The sequence below is a fragment of the Callithrix jacchus genome, chromosome 19 (assembly GCF_049354715.1).
Source record: "Callithrix jacchus isolate 240 chromosome 19, calJac240_pri, whole genome shotgun sequence".
Lineage (NCBI taxonomy): Eukaryota > Metazoa > Chordata > Mammalia > Primates > Cebidae > Callithrix > Callithrix jacchus.
Window position 1 is genome coordinate 8,054,830 of NC_133520.1, and position 26,503 is coordinate 8,081,332.

The window sequence follows — 26,503 nt, forward strand, 5'->3', positions numbered from 1 at the left end:
TTTCTGCTCACAAACAAAAACTCTGTATTAAAATTATCTACATTTGCATGTTTTAAATTCTGAAGAAAGATTAAACTTTGACTTCAAAAATCAGGTCAGTCCTTGCAACAGGGATTATTTTTATAATTCAGTAATATATGTCTGTGAGAACTAGATGACACAAGCACATAGACATGAATGCACAACGCTTTAAAAACACAGGTTTGGGTAGAACCCGTGTGTTGTTTCACTCTTTTGACTTTTTTCCCCACCATGATCACTGAAACGCCGCTGCTTCTGATTTGCTGAGATGCTTCTCTGGACCTTCAGGTGAGCAGGGGACTGAAGAGTACTGTTGTTTAAGTCACTGCTGGGCCGGGATCTCTGACACAAGTTTCCACCGGATAATGATTCACCACCTTCAAACTGTAAGAAGAAAAACCACAAGGATTTTAAAGCAAAAAAAAAAAAAAAGTTTGTACAAACACTGCACTCTTTATTTTCTAAATGATTTAAAGCTATACAAGAAGTAATCCAAATTTAAAAAGAGTGTAGTGTTGGGCCTAGAACTTCAAGTTGGCAAGCAGGAAAGGAGTGAACTGGATAGAATATGCATTAGTGACTACTCATAATCTTCTGTTATTTTGTACAAACCCTTAGTTTAGTCAGAACACCAATAACAGCACCCAATGATTGAATGGTAATTATGGACTAGGCACTGTACTAAGCTCTTTCTATATGTTACTTTATTTAATCATCACAACAAACCTATGACGTATTAAACTGCACTTTATAGATGGAAAAACTGAGGTTAAGAAAGTTAAGGGGCCAGCTGGGCACGGTGGCTCACACCTATAATCCCAGCAGTTTGGGAGGCCGAAGCGGGTGGATCATGAGGTCAAGAGATCGAGACCATCCTGGTCAACACGGTGAAACCCTGTCTCTACTAAAAATACAAAAATTAGCTGGGCATGGTGGTGCGCGCCTGTAGTCCCAGCTACTCGGGAGGCTGAGGCAGGAGAATTGCTTAAACCCAGAAGGCGGAGGTTGCGGTGAGCCGAGATCGTGCCATTGCACTCCAGCCTGGGTAACAACAGCGAAACTCCGTCTCAAGAAAAAAAAAAAAAAGGAAGTTAAGGGGCATCACTGAGATTTAAACTTACAATAAAATCTAAAATTTTAAATGTATGCACATGTATATATACATATGTATGCATATAAACATAAACATAGATTTGTTTGTTTTGTTTTCTCCACATTTGCCAAAAAAAAAAAAAAAATTTGGTTTACTGTTTCAGATCAGGAAATTAACTCAGCATGGTAAACTCTGGATTTATACACTATTCCTCTCTCTATAACATAAAAATGGTTTGCAGGCCGGGCGCGGTAGCTCAAGCCTGTAATCCCAGCACTTTGGGAGGCCGAGGCAAGTGGATCACGAGGTCAAGAGATCGAGACCATCCTAGTCAACATGGTGAAACCCCGTCTCTACTAAAAATACAAAAAATTAGCTGGGCATGGTGGCGCATGCCTGTAATCCCAGCTACTCAGGAGGCTGAGGCAGGAGAATTGCCTGAACCCAGGAGGCGGAGGTTGCGGTGAGCCGAGATCATGCCATGGCACTCCAGCCTGGGTAACAAGAGCGAAACTCCGTCTCAAAACAAAAAACAAAAAACAAAAAAAACTGGTTTGCTGCCAGCAAACCTTTGATGGAATCACTGGCATCCCAATAGGAAATCTAAATTCATATATAGATAACACTAATGATAAATAGCAGAGTAATACTGATGATACTAACAGCCTAATGCAGAGCACATAGAAATCCACGAGAAACTGTTCTGAAGACTTTGTAAGTACTCACTCATTTAACACTTCCAATGATCCTAAAAGATAAGTACTACTACTGTCCTCATTTTATAGATAAGAAAACCGAGGCACAGAAAATTAATTGCCTCAGTTGCATAGTTAGTGGTTGTGCTGGGGTACGGTGGGGGCGGGGTAGCTTAGATCCAGTAACAGCCTGAACTTTGGAACCAGCTCGAGGTAATCAGTTCTCCCTCTATGGGTTCATGCTAGATCTGGTTACTTGAAAGAGCATGGCACCTCCCCCCCTCACCTGCTCCCTCTTGCCATGTGACATGCTGGCTTCCCCTCACCCTCCATCATGTCTGTAAGCTTCCTGAGGCCTTTACCAGAAGCAGATGCCAACACCGTGCAGATGCCAGCATCATGCCTGAAGAACTGTGAGTCAAATAAACTTTTTTCTTTATAAATTATCCAATCTCAATTACTTCTTTATAGCAATGCAGAACTATCTAACATAGTTCACCATTTGTATAGGGTTATTTCTTGAATCTATCTCCTTATGATAGTTCTCCTGGCCTTGAAAATTCCCAGGTGAAAGCATCAGTGACTTGACACTCTATAAGGCAAAATGTCACCAAATAACCTTTCCCAGAGTTACCTCTTTTAAAAATCATTTAAGCCATATATTTTATTTCAAAAGCTATCAGTTCCTCATGTTCCAGTCACTGACTCTTCTGCACACCTGAAATAACCATATTACCTTTGGTGGGGCTGTTGTATTTGGATGCACAAGCTGTGGGGGAGGCCAGTCCCGAAGACCAGGTTGTGAATGGTGCCTCTTGGAGCTAAGAAAGACAGCAGGCCTGTTCTTTCATAAAATCTCTTGGGTACCCAGAAATAAAATCACTTCATAATTTAGCATCTTGATTTTTGAATTCCAGTAAATAAGAATGTTAGGATAGGACCTTTATATTATTTTTGATACCACAAAGAATATATTTACTAATATATTAGCTCTAGAAATAATTCACAGTAATCTGAAAAGGTGAAAAACTTACTTCAGGTGGTTTTCTACCTAGAAGAATATAAGTTGCCATAACTTCATCATACTTCTGATTTATTAAGGCATCGTTTATTTCATCTCGTGCAAAGCCCATAGTGACCATAATATCTAGAAATTTTAAAAAGAGAGATGTTCTGAAAATGGGTTTAGTTTAGTAAACAAATCAACAAAAACAGGCAAGTTTGCCAATTTTGAATATGAAAACTAAGTCATGAAAATTTAAAGAGTAGTTTTAAAAACTTCTGGACTATGAGCCTAAGATACCATATGTTCACAGATATTGTATAATGATAATTTTACATGCAGAAATTATCTACATCATGGGTAATATATTAATGGGCCCACTTAATGTCTTCTTGCCTAACACATTCCCGAGCTTTCTTTGTCCAGTCTGAGACCACGTTAGTCTCTGTTACACAAAATTCTCTTTCTCTGAACTCATCCTTAGCTACTTGTGAAGTGGTTTCTCTCACTTCTTAACAATTTCTGTTTTCTGATTTACAGTAGGTTGACTCTTCTTTGGGAGATGTGAATTTCCATGGTTTTTCTGACAGGTTCCTAATACCCTAAAATGCTCTCCCCTGCCACACTGCCCTCAAGCCAGATAGAAACATAGTTAAGATGACTCAGCTTGAGACTGAGTAATGGCTTTGGGAAGGGATTGAGAAATGAAGAGAACAAGTTAGAAGAAGCGCTCTGGCTAGGTATGGGCAGTAGCAGGACAAGTGAGGAGGGAGAATAAACGTTGCTAAGACAGGGGAAAAAGAAAGGGAGAGCCAAAGTGTTCAACTCTCAATTCAGTGCCTCTACATTTTTGGTTAAAATAAATGCTATATTTGCTGATACTTATCAGTCTGATCCGTGCTGATAGTTACATCAGCCATTCCTCCTGCTGGGCATCACTGAAAGGAAAGTATTCAGTTTATTTATGTTAAGTTTTATATCCCTGTTGTCAAACATTGAATTGGACCATAATATATATCAGAACAAATTAGGGAACTTGAAATGTAGAATTTTTAGTGTAGTATCATTAAAATGGTAATGCAAGTACTTTTCAAGTAAAAATTGCTTTCTATTTACACTTTTAAACACTATTTTGTGCACTAAAGGACTCCTACTTGTTGACTAGGGACAACACTTCTCACCACGTTTAAACACTTACCGATTCTTTTTATGTCATTGAAATCTGGATCAGGCTCAGTATATGGCTTTAGTTCTTCTTCTTCATGACCAACATTCATCCATCGATCTTTCATTATTTGCTAGGAAATAAACTCTACATTATGTGTGGTCAATCAGAACATTCAGGAACTTATTTTAGCTCTGTTTCAGCAAAGGTGAAATTACTAGTTCACCCAACAAGTTTCATGTGACATTTCCAGTTTGATTAGTGGGCCAAAAAGAGGTATAAGACTTTGAGACACACATGACAATTGTGACTATCTTCCTACACACTCACCAAATGTATTTATTCAAAGTAGCATGCCTCCCTTATTCCTTCAAAGGGAGTATTTTCAAATTTAGATATTTTGAAGTAAGAACTTCTTATAAAGCAGATTTTAACTTCTGCTTTAGATTTTACATTTAACATTAATACAGAGATTATAATTTTTTCCTGGCTTTTGCCAACCATATGCCTTATTTTAAAATCTCCACTTATTAAAATATTAGCAAAGAAGAGGTCATAGGGAATGAAAATCAGGGTTAACGGTAAAGTTATCATAGCTAACATGATGTGGGAAGGGAGGGTAGTCAAAATTTAAGTCTAGAGTTAGGAATTAGGTGAGAATCAAGCAGGGGTTGATGTGAATTACCAGAGTCAGATTCAAGCTAAGGCTGTAAAATAACAGTCCTGGGCTTTTCAAAGGCAATCTTGTGGAGGCAAGCTAGAAAATGGGAAAAGTATTTGCAAAACATTTACTGGATAAGGAGTAAATATTCAGAGTATGTAAAGAATGCCTGCAACTCATAATATAAAAACAAATAACCTGAATAAAAAATGGGCAAAGTAATATTTCTAGCAAAAAAGATACCGAAGTGGCCAACAGGCATGCTTGTTGTGTGAAAAGATGCTCAACATCAATAATCAGGGAACTCAAAACCATAGTGAGGTATCACCTTATATTCATTAGGATGGCCACATCAAAAAAACAGAAAACAAGTATCGATGAGCATGTGGAGAAATTAAAACCCTTGTTAACTGCTGGCAGGAATGTAAAATGGTATAGCCACTATAGAAAACAGTACAGAGGTTGCTCAAAAAATTAAAAATAGAGCTACCATATGATCCAGTAATCCCACTTCTGGGTATTTATCCAAAAAAGCTGATAACAGAGTATCAAAGAGATATTCAGAAACTTCTATTCACTGCAGCATTAGTCACAATAGCCTAGATGTGGAAGCAACCTAAATGTCCATTGACAGATGAATTGATAAAGAAAATGTGATACATAAATACCAAAAAAATATTATTCAGCCTTAAAAAAAATCTTGCCATATGTTACAACATAGATGAAACTTGAGGACATTATGCTAGGTAAAATAAGCCAATCACAAAAAGACAAATACTGCATGATTCACTTATATGGATTATCTAAAGTAGTTAAACTCATAGAAATATAAACTATAATAGAATGTACTGCTGGGGCTGAGGAGCGGGAAATGGGGAAACTGAATGAGTACAGAGTTTTAGTCACACAAAATGAAAAAGTTCTGGAGATTTCTTGTACAACAATGTACACATAGTTAACGACACTGTAATACACACTTAAAAGACGTTAAAAGAGTAAACATGTTATGTTTTTACCACCATCACCACCACCGAAAAGAAAAGGCAATCTAGTAGATTATTTACTAAACTCATGGTAAATGGGGAACTGGAAGAAACCTATTTGAATAATTTTGTATTAATTTAGAAAGACTGTTTGCTTTTCATTACTACAGAATTTTAGGTTTTCATCCCAGTTGCTGATATATTAATTGCCTTTTTCCAGGTCCTGTATAGTACATTCTCCATCTCTAAATTTTATGTGCCAATGTTCTACTAATTAGAAAAATAACTACATATATATATATGTATATCTCTTTTGAAGGCTAATTCCTTGACTGCCAAAGTACCTTCCACTCATTTATTAACATTTACCTAAAGCTCATGACTAGAAAAAATAAATCCAGGGCAGATTTCTAACAACTGGAATCTCTTAGAATAGTGCTGTGCTGGATTGGAGGATTTTCCAGAGGTCATTGTCACATATTTTTTTTTTTTTTTTTTTTTTAAGGAGAGGGTCTCACTATGTTGCCCAGGCTGGTCTTGAACTCTTGGGATCAAACAATCTGCTTGCCTCAGTTTCCCCAAGTGCTGGGATTACAGGCATAAGCCACCATGCCTGGCCACATGATACATTTTTAAATTAAACTTTCTAGAGAATTAATGTATTTTAAAAATACAATCATGCAGACATGTAACTCTTTTTTTCTTTGCCATATGGGCTTTATATTTTTAATATTATTGGAGTATGACATATTTACAGGCAATTGCACAAATGCATATGAACTTTCATGAAATGAACATACATGCAGCCACCCCCCAGAACCAGAAAACACTGCCACCACCCTTTATCCCCGAAACCTCCTCATGCCCCAACTACCTCCCTTCATCCTGCTTTTCAACACCATACATTAATGTTTCTTAGTCTTGAAGTTCATGTAATGGAGTCAGGCACAAAAATATGTACTCTTTTGTGCCTGCTTTTTCTTTCTCTTTCTTTCCTTCTTTTTTTCTTCCTTTTTCTTTTCTTTCTTTCTCTTTCTTTTTTCTTATTATACTTAAAGTTCTGGGGTACTTGTACAGATCGTGCAGGATTGTTACATAGGTATACACATGCCATGGTGGTTCGCTGCATCTATCCCCCCATCATCTACATTAGGCATTTCTCCTAATGTTATCCCTCCCCAATCCCCCCCTGCTATCCCTCACCTAGCCCCCCAACCCTCTAAAAGACCCTGGTGTGTGATGTTCCCCTCCCTGTGTCCATGTGTTCTCATTGTTCAAAACCCACTTATAAGAATATGCAGTGCAGACATGTAACCTTTTTTTTTTTTTAGTATATGTGCTGCTGAAGTGAGCATGCAGACATGTAACTCTTAAAAGACTACCACTAACTTGATTTATCACCACATTGGGCTATGGAAATTTAAGTGCCTTATCCAACTACTGTTTTAAATTCTTATTATTTTTTAATTATACTTTAAGGTCTGGGATACATGTGCAGAATATGCAGGTTACATAGGCATACACGTGCCATGGTGGTTTCCAGCTTCATCCATGTCCCTGCAAAGGACAAAAACTCATCCATTTTTAGGGCTGCATAGTATTCCATGTGTATATGTGCCACATTTTCTTCATCCAGTCTATCACTGATGGGCATTTGGGTTGGTTCCAAGTCTTTGCTATTGTGAACAGTGCCACAATAAACATATATGTGCATGTGTCTTTATAGTAGAATGATTTATAATCCTTTGAGTACATACCCAGTAACGGGATTACTGGGTCAAATGGTATTTCTGGTTCTAGATCCTTGAGAAATCGCCACATTGTCTTCCATAATGGTTGAACTAATTTACACTCCCATCAACAGCGTAAAAGCATTCCTATTTCTTCACATCCTCTCCAGTATCTGTTGTTTCCTGACTTTTTAATGATCTCCATTCTAACTGTCATTAGATGGTATCTCATTGCGGTTTTGATTTGCATTTCTCTAATGGCCAGTGATGATGAGCTTTATATATATATGTAGATATATATAATTATATGTTTGTTGGCTGCATATATGTCTTCTATTGAGAAGTGTCTGTTCATATCTTTCAACCACTTTTTGATGGGGTTGTTTTTTCTTGTAAATTTGTTTAAGTTACTTGCTGATTCTAGATACTAGCCCTTTGTCAGGCGGATAGATTGCAAAAATCTTCTCCCGTTCTGTGGGGTGCTTGTTCACTCTGATGATAGTTTCTTTTGATGTGCAGAAGCTCTTTGGTTTAATTAGATCCCATTTGTCTATTTTGGCTTTCATTGCCTTTGCTTTTGGTGTTTTAATAATGAAGTCTTTGCCTATGCCTATGTTTTGAATGGTACTGCCTAGGTTTTCTTCTAGGGTTTTTATGGTTTTAGGTCTTACATTTAAGGCTTTAATCCATCTTAGTTTTTGTATAAGGTGTAGGAAGGAGTCCAGTTTCAGTTTTCTGAATATGGCTAGCCACTTTTCCCAACACCATTTATTAATAGGGAATCCTTTCCCCATTGCTTGTTTATGTCAGGTTTTTGTTTTTGTCAAAGATCAGATGGTTGTAGATGTGTGGCGTTACTTTTGAGGCCTCTGTTCTGTTCCATTGGTCTAATATCTGTTTTGGTATCAGTACCATACTGTTTTGGTTACCGCAGCAGTGTAGCATCAGGTAGTGTGATGCCTCCAGGTTTGTTCTTTCTGCTTTGGATTGTCTGTGCTATACGGGCTCTTTTTTGGTTCCATACAAAATTTAAAGTAGTTTTTTTCTAATTCTGGGAAGAAAGTCAATGGTAGCTTGATGGGGATAGCATTGAATCTATAAACTACTTTGGGCAGTATGGCCATTTTCACAATATTGATTCTTCCTATCCATGAGCATGAAATGCTTTTCCATTTGTTTGTGTCCTCTCTTATTTCCTTGAGCAATGGTTTGTGGTTCTCCTTGAAGAGGTCCTTCACATCCCTTGTTAGTTGTATTCCTAGGTATTTTATTCTTTGTAGCACTCGTGAATGGGAGCTCACTCATGATTTGTCTCTCTGTTTATCTCTTATTGGTACATATGAATGCTTGTGATTTTTGCACATTGATTTTGTATCCTGAGACTTTGCCGAAGTTGCTTATCATCTTATGGAGATTTTGGGCTGAGATGATGGGGTCTTCTAAATATACAATCACGTCATCTGCAAACAGAAGGAATTTGACTTCCTCTCTTCCTATTTGAATACTCTTTATTTTTTCTCTTGCCTGATTGCCCTGGCCGGAACTTCCAATACTATGTTGAATAGGAGTGGTGAGAGAGACATCCTTGTCTTGTGCTGGTTTTCAAAAGGAATGCTTCTAGCTTTTGCCCATTCAGTATAATATTGGCTCTGAGTTTGCCATAAATAGTTCTTATTATTTTGAGATATGTTCCATCAATACCTAGTTTATTGAAAGTTTTTTTTTTTTTTAGCATGAAGGGGTGCTTAATTTTATATCAAAGTCCTTTTCTACATCTATTGAGATAATCATGTGGTTTTTGTCATTGGTTCTGTTTATGTGATGTATTACGTTTATAGGTTTACATATGATGAATCAGTCTTGCATCATCCCAGGGATGAAGCAGATTTGATTGTTGTGGATAAGCTTTTAGATGTGCTGCTGGATTTGAGTTGCCAGTATTTTATTGAGGATTTTCACATCAATGTTCACCAGGGACACTGGCATGAAGTTTTCTTTTTAGGTTGTGTTTCTGCCAAGTTTTAGTATCAGGATGATACTGGCCTCATAAAATGAGTTAGGAAGGAGTCTCTCTTTTGCTAATGCTTGAAAAAGTTTCAGAAGGAATGGTACCAACTCCTCTTTGGAGCTCTAGTAGAATTTGGCTGTGAATCCATCTGGTCCTAGGCTTTTTTCGGTTGGAAGGCTATTAATTCCTGCATCAATTTCAGAACTTGTTATTGGTCTATTCAGGGATTTGACTTCTTTCTGGTTTAGTCTTGGGACTGTGTATGTGTACAGAAATGTATCCATTTCTTCTAGATTTTCTAGTTTATTTCCATAGAGGTGTTTATGGTACTCTCTGATAGTTGTTTCTATTTCCGTGGGATCAGTGGGGATAGCCCCTCTACCATTTTTTATTGCATCTATTTGATTCTTCTCTCTTGTCTTCTTTATTAGTCTGGCTAGTGGTCTGTTTTGTTAATCTTTTCCAAAAAACCAGCTCCTGGATTCATTAATTTTTTGAAGGGTTTACCTCCTTCAGTTCTGCTCTGATCTTAGTTATTTCTTGTCTTCTGCTAGCTTTTAATTTACTTACCCTTGCTTCTCTAGTTCTTGTATTTGTGATGTTAGGGTGTTGATTTTAGATCTTTCCCGCTTTCTCCTATGGGCATTTAGTGCTATAAACTTCCTCTAAACACTGCTTTAGCTGTATTCCGGAGATCCTGGTATGTTGTGTCTTTGTTCTCATTGATTTCAAAGAACTTATTTATTTCTGCCTTCATTTCATTATTTACCCAATAGTCATTCAGGAGCAGGTTGTTCAGTTTCCATGTAGCTGTGTGGTTTTGAGTGAGTTTCTTAATTCTGAGTTCTAATGTGACTGCACTGTGGTCTCAGAGACTGTTTGTTATGATTTCCATTCTTTTGCATTTGCTAAGGAGTGTTTTACTTTCAATTATGTGGCCAATTTTAGAATAAGTGTGATGTGGTGCTGAAAAGAATGTATATTCTGTTGATTTGGGGTGAAGAGTTCTGTAGATGTCTATTAGGTCCGCCTGGTCCAGAGCTGAGTTCAAGTACCGAATATCCTTGTTAGTTTTCTGTCTCATTGATCTAATAGTGACAGTGAGGTGTTAAAAGTCTCCCGCCACTACTGTGTGGGAGTCTAAGTTCTTTGTAGGTCTCTAAGAACTTGCTGTATGAATCTGGGTGCTCCTGTATTGAGTGCGAATGTATTTACGATCGTTAGCTCTTCTTGCTGTATTGATCCCTTTACCATTATGTGATGCCTTTGTCTTTTTTGATCTTTGTTGGTTTAAAGTCTGTTTTATCAGAGACGAGGACTGCAAACCCTGCTTTTTTTTCCTTTCCATTTCCTTGGAAAACATTCCTCTTTCCCTTTATTTTGAGACTATGTGTGCCTTTGCACATGAGATGAGTCTCCTGAATAGGTACACACCAATTGCATAGATACACACCAATAGGTCTTGACTTTTTATCCAATTTGCCAGTCGGTGTCTTTTAATTGGGGCATTTAGCCCATTTACATTTAAGGTTAATATTATTATGTGTGAATCTGAATCTGTCATTATTATGCTAGCTGTTTATTATGCCCATTAGTTGATGCAGTTTCTTCATTGTGTCAATCAATGGTCTTTACAATTTGTTATGTTTTTTAGTGGCTGGTACTGGTTTTTCCTTTCCATAACTAGTGCCTCCTTCAGGAGCTCTTGTAAGGCAGGCCTGGTGGTGATAAAATCTCTCAGCATTTGCTTGTCTGTAAAGGATTTTATTTCCCCTTCGCTTATGAAGCTTAGCTTGGCTTGAATTGAAACTCTTTCTTTAAGAATGTTTAATATTGGCCCCCACTCTCTTCTGGCTTGTAGGGTTTCTGCAGAGAGATCCTCTGTTAGTCTGATGGGTTCCCTTTGTGAGTAACCTGATCTTTCCCTGTGAATGCCTTTAACATTTTTTCCTTTGTTTCACCTGGGTGTGACAATTATGTGTCTTGGGGTTGCTCTTCTCAAGGAGTTTTTTTTTAAATTTTATTTTGTGGTTACCTATTCAAGTTAAATCGAGGAGTATTTTTGTGGTATTCTCTGTATTTCCTGAATTTGAATTCTGGTCTGTCTTGCTAGGTTGTGGAAGTTCTCCTGTTATCCAACTAATTTAAATGAAACTAGACCTACTACAAATGATAATTCTACCATATGTTTTCAGTGATTATTTGTCAGTAAAGGAAAAGCGTTGGGGTGGGTGAACATCAGGAGGGAAAACAAATTAGCAAAGCAGAGAAGCAAAAGATGCCACACAATTCCTCCAAATATTAAGGCCTTTCCTGTTCCTTACCTCTCCCCTCTCAAACAGTATGTCTGACAGAAGCCTGAGCAAGAATCAGGCACCAGCATCTGTAGAAATAAAATTCTGTTGTTGGCAGAATTTCCTAGGTTGGAAGGTGAAAACACCCTCAGAGAACATAATGAACTACTTAAGGACAGTTAACACAGTACATACAATCCTTCCCGCACCGATCAAGTGCCAATCCAGGCAGTCTATTCCTTGACATCTTTACTGATTCAATTCTATAGCTGCACAAGCAGAGGAAATAAGGAAGGCATATGGAAGCAGTAGCTCAGCTGATGCTTAAAAGTCTTTAAGTATATATAAAGTATATTCATAGCAAATCCTACCCTTCCACACACATATCAATACAAACAAATGAATCTAATTATCCTTTTATTAACACATTACTCTTTTTTTTTTTAAATTGCATTTTAGGTTCTGGGGTGCATATGAAGAACGTGCAAGATTGTTGCATAGGTACACACATGGCAGTGTGATTTGCTGCCTTCCTCCCCATCACCTATATCTGGCATTTCTCCCCATGCTCTCTCTCCCCAACTCCCCACCCCCCGCTGTCCCTCCCCTATTTCTCCCCGACTGACCACAGTGTGTGATGTTCCCCTATCTGTGTCCATGTGTTCTCATTGTTCAACACCCACCTATGAGTGAGAACATGCGAACACATTACTCTTTATTGGGAGCTCTTTGGATGTTTGTTGTTATAATAATGAATGAGAATGGACAAAGAAGACAAATAACAAACATGAACTAGACAGAAATACTTCAAGTTCCCCAAGTCCTTGTTGATGTTCTCAAATTTAAGATTACAAGTTGAAAATAATAACAAGTGGAGTAAGATTAATAAATAGTAGAATACTAAGTAAGTAAAAAGTTAGATTCAGGTAGGATAAATATGGGTCAATCATGCAAAAAGGAAGTGGAAGGAAGGCAAAGAACCAGGAGAGAAAACGCAGGTGTAAAGAGGACCTCAGGCAAAACCAGCATGTAATGGTTATTTTTCACGGTATGATTTTCAAAAGTCTCTCTGGCTCGTATGGAGGGAGTGGGTTAGAGAGGTTCAAGACTAGAAGCACAGAAATCAACTAAGAGGCTTTAGCTAAAACCTAGAAGAGAGATGATAACACCCCAATTTTAAGGTAGACAGTGGCAATATGGAAACAAAAGACGTGTCCAACATTTTGCTGGTAAAATGAGCAAAACTTCATGATTTATACAGTTTTATGGAACTTTTTAATCACAATTCATGATTACAAAGGATGGCTATCCATATATCTATCTACATTACTGGACATAGGGGTAGAGAGAAAAAGAAGAAGAAATGGAAGATAATGCCCAGATTTCTCATTCAGACAACTGAATAGAGAGGCTGGTATCATTCACTGAGAAACCAAACTCAGAGAGGGAAGAATGGATCGAGAAAAATGGAGCTCAGTTTTAGACAAGTTGAGTTTGAGGTACTATGGGATATCTCAATAGACATGTTCTATAATTACTCTGTTACTTTATTCTGAGGCTCAAGAAAAATCTGGGCTAGGGATTGAGACTTAGGAATCCTTAGCCTACAGATGATGCTGTACAGAAGCTGTGGGGGTGGATGGGATTCTCCAGGAAGAATGAATAGCATAAGAATGAATGGAAGAGGGCTGAGAGTACAGCCTCAAGGAACACCAGCGTTTAAAGGTTAGAAAGAAAAGAAATGCAAAAAGGAAAACCTGCACAGCATGACATGGAAGGCAAGGAAAGAGTTCTTCGAAGAGGGGAAAGTGTTGTACTGACAAATATGGCCAAATGGTCAAATAAAGTGATAGCTAAAAAAATAAGCCCTTCTGTTTAGCAACAGAGATGGGGGACTCTGCTGGGGAAAGTTTCAGTGGAGTGGTGACATCAGGAACCAAAAGGTAAATGGATTGGTGAGGAACAGGTGATGGTTTAAGTGTACATACTGTTCAAAAAAACTCACTACAAAGGAGGAGCAAGACAGCAGTACTGAAAAGGGATTGCCAGCTTGAAGGGATGCCTTTTTTAATGGAAGACATTCAAGTATGTATAAAAGCTGAAGAAAAGGAGTGGATAGAGACACGGTCTTGATGGTTACAGAAGAGAGAACCTTACTGAAGGGGTGAGGTACTGAGAAGGAAGGCAGATAAACAGATGAGTGAGTGAAGTCTTGAACAAGAGAAAACACATCTTTCCACTGTGACAGGCAGTGGTGAGAGGGGGTCTAAACAGTTAACTTTTTATAAAAATGTACCATTTTATTACAAAGAGTCTCAAAAATGAAAACAGTATCTCGAAAAGGAAACTAGACCACCAACCGCTGCCTGAAGAATTAGGGGAAGAAAAAGGGCAGGCGTTAGTTTTTGGCTCACCTGAGGCCACTGGGAAGGTATGAAAACAGCCAATCTAAAAATGGCTGATATTATGTTAGAAGCCTGAAAAGAACAGGAGATCCTTGAAGACCTGGCCACCTTTTATAGAATGCTCAGTAAGGGCACCTTTCCAAAGCTACTAAACAGATATTTGGCATTTCAGGATTTTGTCTTATGGTTGCATAAAAGTATCCCTTTCACCAAGACCTGGCACTCTTTATGGTTCAAAGTTAAGAACTGGGGAAGGATGGAAGGATGGGTGGCAAGGCAGCTCCTAGAAGAGTTTGCCCAGCACAGCTGCCCGGGGCTCAGGGCCTTGGTTTCTGTCTAGTCCCTGGGGATATTTACATTTAATAAATTTTCCTATAGATACACAGAGAAATAGAAAATATAAAATCTGAGATGCTGGGGGAGAAAGGTAGGGAACTCGGCAATAAGCCAGAGCTGGACCTGCTTCTTGACCCTTGTGGCTTCTGGCTTCTCCTCTTTGATTCTCTCCTCTTCTGTGACTTTGGTCTTCTTATCTGGGTCTTTCTCTTTTTCATCCTCTTTTGACTCTCTTGGCTTTTTTTTGAAGTTGAAAGAGTTCTTGTGGCCACCCTCTCCCACCTCATCAGTCGGAGAACTCTTCCTCACAGGCAATTCATTTGTCAGAGAAACAGACTGAGATGTGCTTGTCAGGGTCTTCTTCACTCTCATCGCCTCTCTCTTAAGGGACAGCATCCTCTGGGATCACGTGCATGTGGAGACAGGTGTGTGGGGCGGCATTCTCAGGTTCTCAAACAGTCACTATTTATCTTCTCCAGGTACTCATTCATGTCCTGGCTAGTCATACTGGAAGGGCTGATGTAGAGCTTGAAATCTGGTCCGAAGTATTCCAAGTAGTTACTGTATGGAAGCTCATTAGGGATCTCTGTATCCAGGGCCACAGCTGTCTCCTATGTCCAGCACTCTGCAACATTACAAATGATGTAACCACCTCCTCCCAGCATTGGCATAGGCAAGTTAAAGCTCCTGACAAATTCCACATACTTGATATGCCCCCCTCCTTTTTTATTTGGGAGATGGAGTCTCACTCAGTTGCCCAGGCTGAAGGGTCGTGGCGTGATCTCAGCTCACTGTAACCTCTGCCTCTTGGGGACAAGCATGACTCAACCTCCCGACTAGCTGATATTACAGGAGCGCACCACCATGCGCCAAAAAAAAATACATAATTTTTGTATTTTTAGTAGACACGGGGTTTCACCATGTTGGCCGGGCTGGTCTCAAATTCCTGACCTCAAGTAATCCTCCCGTCTCAGCCTCCCAAAGTGCTGGAAGCAGACGTGAGCCACTGTGACAGGCCAGCATGCACTTTGATGGTCAGGTTGAAGCACCCTAACCAATCCCCAGATAAGGAGTCTGAGCCACACTATAAGAATATTGCAGTAGGCTGGAACATCTCCATTACTCTGAACATAACCAGCCTGAAAGTGACCTCATAGAACTCGTCGTCAATCCCATCTCGGAACAGGTATTTATCAGCATAATACTTGCCTTTGCCAGCCCCAATATCCTGCAGTTCCCTAGTTCCTGAAAAGTTCTCTCCATAGTTAGGGAAATACATAGTCATGACCCAGTCTGTGATATAGAAGGCCTCTTCCATGCCATCGCCGTGTGAATATCAATGTCAATATACAGCACCCTCTGGTGATACTTCAGCAGCTCCAGGATGGCCAAGACAATGTCACTGGTACAACGAAGCCAGATACCTCGGACTTCTTTGCACGGTGCAAGCCCCCAGCCCAATTCACAGTGATGTTCATCTGCTGCTTCTTAAGTTTCACAGCCCTTGCCACAGAGTCATCAGTAGACAACTGTCGGAATTCAAACAAACCATTGAATACCGGACAGTTCTCACCGACGTTGACTCTGCGTCTGCTTGCTGTGCTCGAACATGTAATCTGGAGTGATAGAACACAAGAATTTACTGTAGTCATCACTGTGTTACTTGATCATCTCTCCTCAGCACTGGCTTTGTGAGGGTGACAGATTTCTATTTTTCAGTAGAGACCATAGTTGGGCAGCAAATTGCGATCATTGGATGGCCTTGTCTATAATAGTAACTTCCAATATTCCTGTCATAGTAGTAACAGACTTTCCTCGTGGTACCCTGTGTCTGCCTCATCTTTCTTGCCCCCCGTCCCTCCTGTCAGTTGGTCTCAACAGTAATGTTTAAGGTATGGGAATGGGAAGTGAAGGGTACTCATGACTTTTGGTATCTATTTTCCCAGTGAAATAAAAGACAAGGATATTTGCCTAGAATGTTTGCCCCTATCTTCCCACCTAAATTCCTTTTTATTTCAAAATGACCACATGAAGTCTGGGTCCTTTCTGTCACGCTCTTTCACGGCACCCTAATCTTTGCCTACAATTGGATGTAGCTTGTCATTATGTAATATTTTGGTTTACCCGTTAATCATGTATCTCTACCACAAGACCATAAACCCAATGAAAGAATGACCCATGTTTGGTTTGTTCAATATTGCATATCCAGCATGTAAAAGTACTCAGCCCTAAATGGTCAATACATATTTGTAAATTGAATGAATAAAACCTTGTCTTAATCACTTATCTGTCCTCCTGCATTCCCATGGATCTCTCCTTATAGCCTAGTGTTACTGTTATTAAACTCTACCTTTAATTACAGCAGGTGTGTATAGGATTATCTCCTTCACGTTATTTAAAGTCCTTGAGGACAAAACAGATGCCTGCTGTTTTTTGAATAAGGCAGTGTTTTAAAACAATGTTGCTACAGGATCCCTGGGTAAGAAACAATCCAGAGATTAGCAACAAGAAGACACCTTATGAAGCTGTTATAATGTCCAGGAAAGAGAACAGAGGACCGAACTAGACATGAGGAAATGGAAGAAAGAAACCAGAAGTATAATCTGTTGCACTTGATGATAAGATTCATTTTGGTTCTGAGGGAATGGATGGAATGCAAGAGGGTTCTGAGAATTTTAAATCAGGTACTGAAAGAACAGGGTTTCTGTAAATTAAGCAAGAAATGTAGGAGCAATAGCAGATTTGATTTGATTTGGGAAATAAGCAATTAGAAGGAAAATGAAGGTGCTCACTTGATATCCACAAGTTCATGTCAGAAAAAATATATGCATGATCAAACCCTTAAGTGATTTTTTTTTTAATCTGGGGAAAATATATTTACTTATGAAATCCAAAAACATTTTTTTTTTTTGAGATGGCGTTTCACTCTTGTCGCCCAGGCTGGAGTACAATGGCACAATCTTGGCTCACCGCAACCTCTGCTTCCTGGGTTCAAGTGATTCTCCTACCTCAGCCTCCCAAGTAGCTGGAATTACAGACATGTGCCACCATGCCCAGATAATTTTGTATTTTTTGTAGAGATGAGGTTTCTCGATGTTGGTCAGGCTGCTCTTGAACTCCTGACTTCAGGTGATCCACCCACCTTGGCCTCCCAAGTGCTGGGATTTACAGGCATGAGCCATTGAACCTTGCCAATTTTTTTTTTTTTTTGAGATGGAGCACAGTGGTGCAATCTCAGCTTACTGCAAACTCCGCTTCCTGGGTCTCAAACTCCTGATATCAGGTGATCTACCCACCTGGGCCTCCCAAAGCGCTGAGATTATAGGCATCAGCCAAAACTATCTGAATACACAGTAGAGTTAACTATTTAAAGTTGTGCTATTAGCAGTGAGTATTAATAAAGACCAAAAGAACAACTCAAAGTGTGGACTGGGATTTTCAGGAAAAGAATCATAAGCAGGCAGGATGCAAACTGATTTGAAATATAAGCAGAATTTGGAATGGTGGAAAGTCATGGCAGAAGGATGTGAGGAACAATAAGGAGGCACCCTTCTTTTACTAAGCATACCGATCATACATAATGAAAGAATGAATGAAAGCTTAGTATCTTCAGACGATGTATTTAAATTTGATCTAAGAGGCAATCCTGGTCAACATGGTGAAACCCCGTCTCTACTAAAAATACAAAAAATTAGCTGGGCACGGTGGCGTGTGCCTGTAATCCCAGCTACTCGGGAGGCTGAGGCAGGAGAATTGCCTGAACCCAGGAGGCGGAGGTTGCGGTGAGCCGAGATCTCGCCATTGCACTCCAGCCTGGGTAACAAAAACGAAACACCATCTCAAAAAAAAAAAAAAGAGGCAATGGAGAAATGCAACATTTTATACAACATTCTATAACTAGCACAGGAAAAAAACAACAGGTGGACACAGAAGGACTGACTCTGCTAATCCTCAGACAAAACTAGATTTGAGGCTAGGCTGAGTCAGGAAAAGTAGAAAGTGCAGTGATAAGGAAAGAGAACTGGGCAGCAATGAGAGAATCAACGGTTCTGTTTCCCTTCATTATATTCTAGTCACTGGGAATCACCAAGAGTCTACTTAGCAGTTTGTCTCACAATACCAGTTGTATTTCAAAGCAGAATAAAAGTAATCTTCTCAGTATGGAAGATCTCCTTAAGAAAGGGAAGATGTCGGAGTTTAACTGTGTTAATTCAAAATCTGAGGGTCTTTTTCCAAAAATAAAGCACAGAAAGCGACAAAGTATGGATACAAGAAAGGGAAGAGAGATATGTACTACCTGCCCTGAGTTGTGTGAACCTCATGACTATGTAAAATTCTTTAATGGTAACCAAAAGAGTTAACATTAAACGTTGAGGCAGAAATGTTCCCAGAAAATGGAGGTACTGCGTGACTGGAGAGAGCTCATGTAACCCTAGCCTGGGTGGTTTCAGGCATGATATAAAGAACTAGGCCAAGGCCGGGCGCGGTGGCTCAAGCCTGTAATCCCAGCACTTTGGGAGGCCGAGGTGGGTGGATCACGAGGTCAAGAGACCGAGACCATTCTGGTCAACATGGTGAAACCCCGTCTCTACTAAAAATACAAAACATTAGCTGGGCACGGTGGCGCGTGCCTGTAATCCCAGCTACTCAGGAGGCTGAGGCAGGAGAATTGCCTGAACCCAGGAGGCAGAGGTTGCGGTGAGCCGAGATCGTGCCATTGCACTCCAGCCTGGGTGAAAAGAGCGAAACTCCCTCTCAAAAAAAAAAAAAAAAAAGAACTAGGCCAAGGCCAACAAACTACACTAGACATAGAAGCTAGTTGAATAAACTCATCCACTTCCGATTTCATTTCTGATATCTCATGAGAAACTAGAAGACAAAAAAAATTCCAAAATTAACAAAAGAAAGTTTACTCTAGCCATCAGTGCCAATGAGCATAAATGACTGCCTGCTGACTATAAAAAAGTTATAGCCAGGCACGGTGGCTCAAGTCTGTAATCCCAGCACTTTGGGAGGCTGAGACGGGTGGATCACGAGGTCGAGAGATGGAGACCATCCTGGTCAACATTGTGAAACCCCGTCTCTACTAAAAATACAAAAAATTAGCTGGGCATGTTGGCACGTGCCTGTAATCCCAGCTACTCGGGAGGCTGAGGCAGGAGAATTGCCTGAACCCAGGAGGCGGAGGTTGCGGTGAGCCGAGATCACGCCACTGCACTCCAGCCTGGGTAACAAGTGCGAAACTCCGTCTCAAAAAAATAAATAAATAAATAAATAAATAAATAATAAAAGAGTTATATTAACAAAATAATTGATTCAGATGAATTAAAGAATTAAATTAGCTATGGGAAATACATACTCTATACTTAGGTGCACATTTATTTTATTTTATCTTATTTCATTTGGAGACAGGATCTTGTTCTGTCATCCAGGATACAGTGCAGGGGTGCAATCATGGCTTACTGCATCTTCAACCTCCTAGGCTCAAGAAATCCTCCTGTTTCAGCCTCCTGAGTAGTTAGGACTACAGATGTGTGACACCACACCCAGCTAATGTTAGAATTTTTTTTGTAGAGACGGTTTTGCCATGTTATCCAGTTCGGTCTTGATGTCCTGGACTTAGTTGATCTGTCTGCCTTGGCCTCCCCAAATGTCTGGATTACAGATATAAGCCATCAAGCCTGGCTTTGGGTGCACATTTAAAAAATATTGAATTTAAAACGGCCAGATGGAAATAATTTCACTTGAATGATTTCAACCTTTGTAAAATATACCATATGCTTCCAAATGTGTACACAGAAATCTTTCATTTAAATAAAATAATTTTGAATTTTTTTTTTTTGCTTTATTGTCACTTGGCAGACATAAACAAGATTGTGAAGATTATTTTAGTGAAAGCTGAAAAATTAAGTATTAAAAGTCAACCACCTTTTTGGGAGGACCAATAATGACAAAGAGAGGGCAATAAGAGGAGCTGTGCTTCAGGCTCAAATTTTGTATTACTTTGAAAGGTAATATTAGTTCATTTTGGTTAAAGATGGGAAAAATGAAAGAACATGTATATAACAGGGAAAGCAGAAAAGTTTTTCAGTTTCTAATAAAAAAAATCTAGACATACCAATATTCCAATAAATGGGTTTAAAAAACCCTAGTGTACAACATAAAACACAAATCCTTTTGAAATCATAATGTCCTCATTATGAGAGGACAGTATCACACATAAAAGTTCCAGACTAATCCAATTAGAAAGAGCTGACAGCATTCACATATATAACCTGAAAAAATTATACAGCTGGTTGCTTATACCTAGAAATAAACTACAGACTGAGTAGCATGTGAAACTAATTTCATTAATTTTTATTTTCACAGATGATGAATAAGGCATTTACCTTATAAGTCTTTAAGAAACAGTTTAGCAAAATATAGTTAGATCTGATAGCAACATAAAGTTAAATAAGTTTGAAACAATAAGCAGCCATGTAAGATTCTCTAAATCAAATTTCAATATTAGCAAAATCTATAGTGAATAAAGACTAGAGCATATTCTAATCAATAATTCACAACACTAAAGTAATACTGAAAAAATATTAATGATGTCCCATTTTTAAAAAATGTGGAAATTACCAGAAAAAGTATTTTATATTAAAATATACAAAGTTGGTACAAATCTATGAGGCTTATTAACCAGACTCCTTAAGATAAGCAGTTAAAAGACCCTGAGAGCTTATACATGAAGAAGCACAAAGTGTTCATTAAAAATATTCCATTTTATTACCAATAAAATAAATACAAATAAAAGCAATGCATCAAATACCACAATTCATATCCAGTATTGAATCAAGCTATGGAGAACAGGCACATTAAAAAGCCTTGGGTCGCACATATCTTTTGGCAATGATAAAAGAGCTATCAGATCACTTAGCCAGTAACTGACCTAGTAATTCCACTCTGAAGACTTTATCTAAGCATTTATCCCAAAGGGGAGAAAAGTAAAACACATTATTTTTATCAAAAACAATGGGAACAACTCAGATGTGCAACAAGCAGGGAAATAAATTATTATATATAACCCAAGGAGAATAACATAGCTATTAAAAAGGAAGGAGTGCATTCTTATGACAAAGCAAGAAGTGCGTATCAAAAGCTTTTAAGATTACAAAAAAGAATGTAACATGATATAAAACACTACTAATGCATAAAATGTTATGCTTATATAATGAAGATGTTTTGAAAATAGCTTTTTAAAAAAGTTTACAGATTTTTTACTGTAAAGCTACTAAAATTGGTATGAAAAATAAAAATGAAGACTAATAATTTTTGAAGTCACCAATATTTCTAGGAGAGTTTCTTAAGGTATGGTATAAGAGATATTTCTTTTTTAAAAAAAATGGGGTCAAGTTTCCCTGGAAAGTCATTTCGGGAAACTATGAGGCAAGCCAGCCTCTGTATAGTAATATCTGTAATATTATAATAATATTTCCAATGTTAACTCATGGTTTCATAGCCGAAAAACTCATTTTAGTAAGCTGGAACAGGAAGTTGCAGACTATACCGAAATAAACTAGAGTGAGATTCTGATGATCAAATATTTTAGTAATAATTGGCTTTTAAAGTCAACTCAAAGCACTCTGATATTTTGATTCTCAATATTTTAATACTAATGATGAAAGACTAAAGTGTTTGGCTACTATAAATTAATCCTCTTTAAGACATAAGCATATCTTATCAACTGTCCATAGAGATTTGTAATATCTATTCCCCAAAAATAATTTTTGTACATTATTTTTGCTCTGCTCATTAGCTAAGCTGCTGCTTCAACTCAGCATTTTATTAAGTGACACTCAGGTAAAGTGGGGTTCTTAGATAAAAGTTAATCACAAAGCAGGATTACAAGACATGTTCTCAAAATTTTCAAATTATTTTAGAACTGATGTGAGAGTCAACAATTTTAGCTTTTTAAATATTTCACCTAATTTTTATATAAATAATGATGGAAAGGTTTCAAAAGAAGTGATATAAAAGTGGGCTTTATATAGTACATGTTCTCTATTAAAGCATTATTATCATATCTTTTTAACCCCAAAGGGGGGAAAAGTCCACAAAACTCCTAAGATATAACTAATCACATTTAAACAAATAACTCAGTCAAAAAAATCCTGAAAATTGATTAACTGATGTAAAGCATTTAAAGTAATTTCCCAATGGAAGTCACCATCCCTTAACTTCCATCAAAACATGCTATATCTTCTACTGAAAAATATTTGTGGAAATAAAATTACAAAGCCCACACTAACCTGAGAGCTCTGTACACAGGGATGGCTCACTATAAGGCTTCCCCCTAACCAGCATGAAGTCCGTGCCAGAAAGCCCCACTGCTACACTAAAAAAGTACAGTTTATATGAGGTTAATTCTTTGAATTCTCTTCCCCTTCTATTAAGGCAAATAAAAGAAGACAAAAAGTACTAGTGAATAATGCAGAGTAAAGGCTAAAATATCATTCTTAAAAACAGATGGGCAAAATACTTAAGAAATAAATTATTCTAATTGCAGTGCCAGAAGAAATAAAAAGCAGTAGACATTTTGGTTATGTGAACCTCTGGTATTATTTGGCTGAAACATACTTAGTCCATTTATAATAGTGTCTATTATTACAAATAACCTCACATATGGAATGTACGTAGGTAATACAATGTGTTAAGAAATTAAATGCCTGTTTCCAATATGTTCTACTTAAATATTTGTAAATTTACTAAAGTTGAGAGGTTTCTATTATATTTTTAAATGCTAGATACCAATTTCAGATACAGCTGTGAAATATTCACTAGATTAGATTTTTCACTATTTTCTTTTATCCTTGAAATATTTATTGAATATTTAACTAAAAATAAGGTTTCTGTTTTGAACAAAGCGATTTCTGACAGAGGCTAGGTTTTCCTCCTTCTCTAATTAAAATTCAATTTTATCTCTAGTTTTGTGTTGTTTTAATTTAATACTGTACTACAGAACAAAGAAAAAATAATCGTTTCTAGAGATACCTACTGTGGCAACTTTCGAATAGTGAAAAAAGTCACATCATTTTCCCTATCTCTAAACAAAAGGCAGATTTGATAATCTGCAATTTTCCTAAGAAAAATGCTCTTCAGTTCCTGAATATTTTAGTTGTTAAAATTTAAATTTGGAATACAAAAATTTACTTACTTCCAAGCTGCCTCTCTTTATTGGATTCAGCACCAATAATTTCTTTAGAAGATTTTCACAGTCTGTGGACATATAGAAGGGAATACGGTACTTCCCTCGTAAAACTCGCTCCCGAAGTTCCTTAATAAAAGTGAAAGAAAGCAGTTACAACTGGTTTTTGAAATGATCATACTTAAGGATAAAACATTAATATCAAATTTAGCTGATACCTTTAAATTCTGGCCGTCGAAAGGCAAGGAGCCACTGACTAATGTATAGAGAATGACGCCCAGACTCCACACATCCACTTCGGGCCCGTCATACTTCTTTCCTTGGAAAAGCTCGGGAGCAGCATAGGGTGGGCTTCCACAAAATGTGTCCAATTTGTTCCCAACTGTAAATTCGTTACTAAAACCAAAGTCAGCAATTTTAATATTCATATCACCATCAAGGAGAAGGTTTTCAGCCTAAGAGGAAAATCATAAAAAGAATGATGTAAAAAGCCTACATAAAATAAAAAATATTTGTTAAAAGTGTTTTAGCTTCTAAACTAACATATATCTTGCCTCTTATTTCTAAATGTAATATCAAATTTAGAAGCCCAGTATGGTACTTCAATGCATAACTGTTCTGAGTTACATCTATATAAGACTAAATTTTAACACTATAAAAAGAAAGCTCTCTTTATATGCATACATGCAACTACTTAAGAAAGGTTATTTAAAACCCATTTTCTTTCATAGGTTATTTTAAACTCATTTTTTCCCTCACAGTCAGAAACATCCTGGAAGTGTATCTTTATGGGACCTACTCTAAAGTACATAATGCGAGTCCATCTTGGACTTAAAACCAACAAGATTACCCAAAGGAGCTCTATTTTAATAGGGTATTGTTGGTTAATGCAAGGCTCAAGGGTATATCTAAAGCAACTGCCTGTCAGGGGTTCTTTCCTTTGTCCTCTCTGTAGAATGCTTCCTCAGCAAAGTACTGTTTAAGTAAAACATGACCAAATAAAATAGAGCCTCCATTAGATCTGGTCTGTTTTAAGCATCTTTTTGCTGTTCTAAAACTAGATTCTCTTCTTGAAGTATATTTACATAGAAAGCAGTGAATTATCCCCTATGCTGTGAGATGTTGGTTTTCCAAAATCCTAAAGCAGAATCACTCAAAGACAATATTTTAAATGTCCCTTTGTAAATAGAAGCAACTCAACAAAGGACTCGCTTTTGTATATGTTTTGTTTCAAACTCTATTACAATGGATGGACAGACTAACAAAGTTATAGATTACTTTGCCGATGTGTTTTAGCAGGTTCCAAAAAGGAATAAAATTTGACTAAAACAAAAATCAGACGTCTCTATATCATTGCAAAGTCTAACAGTCATGAGTCAAGCACTCTACCCATCATATATCTCTTCCTTCCCTAACCCCCCAACCCGTGTTGTTGTTACTGTTTTATGGTATACTAGCTTGGGATATTTGCTTTCATTTTATTTTGGAAAATGCAGATAGACCTAGCACCTAAAATAGACAATAAAAATGGGGTATCATTTATTAAATAAATACTATAAAAGCACATATATTTGGAAAATTTGTATATTAGATTGTAACATTTTTGAACTGTGACAAAACCAGGTTATTTTGAGGTTCTGATGTAAGAGCCTGGTCACTGTAAATTTCTGAAGCTGTTTGTAAGTAAGCTGGACTTTTTTCAGTCTCTCTAAAAATGTCTGAACAGCTATCAAAGTATCCAAGCTGCCTCAGAAAAGAAGAGCTGCAGGGGGTTCTGAGGTCTCCTTCCAAGAGTGTATAGGAAAACTCTCTCTACCGGACTAAAGGGAAAACACAAGGTTTTGAACATGATTATTTTTTGCAGATCTTTTTCATATAAGAAATGAGATGATAAACTGGGAGTCAGGCACAGAAGCACGGGAACGGTTCTCTTTTTACTCATTCGTCGTGGAAGTGGTTCCCCTTAAAATAGCCAAGGAAGGAAACCAAGAAATAGAAAAAATTGGTGCAACAGAAAAATCATAAGCTCTGAAAAACAGAAGCTAAAATAGAGATTTAGACTTTAGACTTTCGACAACTCTTTAGGGTAATATATTCAAATATAACCCAAACTGGTGCTAGGAGTTGATAAAGGTGATTAGGAAAAAAGAAAAATAAGACTTCTATGTAAGGGACAATGCAAATCAAATTTGGAAGAATAGAGAAAAAAGGAAAAGACGTAAACATTTTAGCTCAGGGTGTTTCCACTTTCAACTTACTTAAATGGTTTCAACAACTTAAATGGCTGTGCCACAAAATCAGTGGTACAACCACTTACTGCCTACACATTTCTCATTCCAAAGTAAGCTCACTTATACTACTATATGCATTTAGTGTTTATAAAATTTTTGAAAACTTTCCTTAGGTGGGGTGGGACCAAAAAAAAAAAAAACTTTCCTTAATTCTTTGAGGAGAGTGAGCTTTAAGGTAGAGAGTGAATACTGCAGCTTACATTAGGCAAACATGGGTCTGTGCTCTGATTTTGCTTCTGTCTGGGAACAAACAGAAGCTTTTGGCTGGGAACAAAATTCCACATCTATACATTTAAAACAAGCTAATTAATGGTGAATCAAATTCTCTAACCTTTAAAGCTAGATAACTTCTTACTCATATTTCCTTCATTTACTCAGAGAAAATACTACCTTTCACAGAGTTGCTGTTAGAATAAAAAATAACTACCTGTATAGTGTCTAATAGCGCAGTTAGGCAATAAAAAAGACAGCTCTAATATTATTATTAAATATATGTTAATAATATAGATTAAAAAAATTAAAATCAGAAGCTTACCTTAAGATCACGGTGAACAATGCACTTTTGATGACAATACTGTACAGCAGATACAATCTGGAATAAATATTTGGATAAAAGAGTCAAATTATT

The 26,503-nt window shown here is 37.6% G+C and overlaps 1 protein-coding gene and 1 pseudogene across 19 annotated transcripts in view; both read right to left on the reverse strand.

Moving 5' to 3' along the window:
* The window catches only part of MARK1 (microtubule affinity regulating kinase 1), a 137,489-nt gene that overhangs the window by 27,001 nt on the left and 83,985 nt on the right, over window positions 1–26,503 (reverse strand). For all 19 annotated transcript variants that reach the window (XM_035280847.3, XM_035280844.3, XM_035280843.3 and 16 more), the window contains 6 exons: window positions 26,411–26,467; window positions 23,803–24,039; window positions 23,594–23,713; window positions 4,011–4,110; window positions 2,844–2,956; window positions 252–405 (listed from right to left, as the gene is read on the reverse strand). In XM_035280847.3, the coding sequence (XP_035136738.1) occupies window positions 252–405; window positions 2,844–2,956; window positions 4,011–4,110; window positions 23,594–23,713; window positions 23,803–24,039; window positions 26,411–26,467 (781 nt within the window). The remainder of the gene's footprint in view (window positions 1–251; window positions 406–2,843; window positions 2,957–4,010; window positions 4,111–23,593; window positions 23,714–23,802; window positions 24,040–26,410; window positions 26,468–26,503) is intronic.
* Window positions 14,295–16,371, reverse strand: LOC103789184 (histone deacetylase 1-like; annotated as a pseudogene).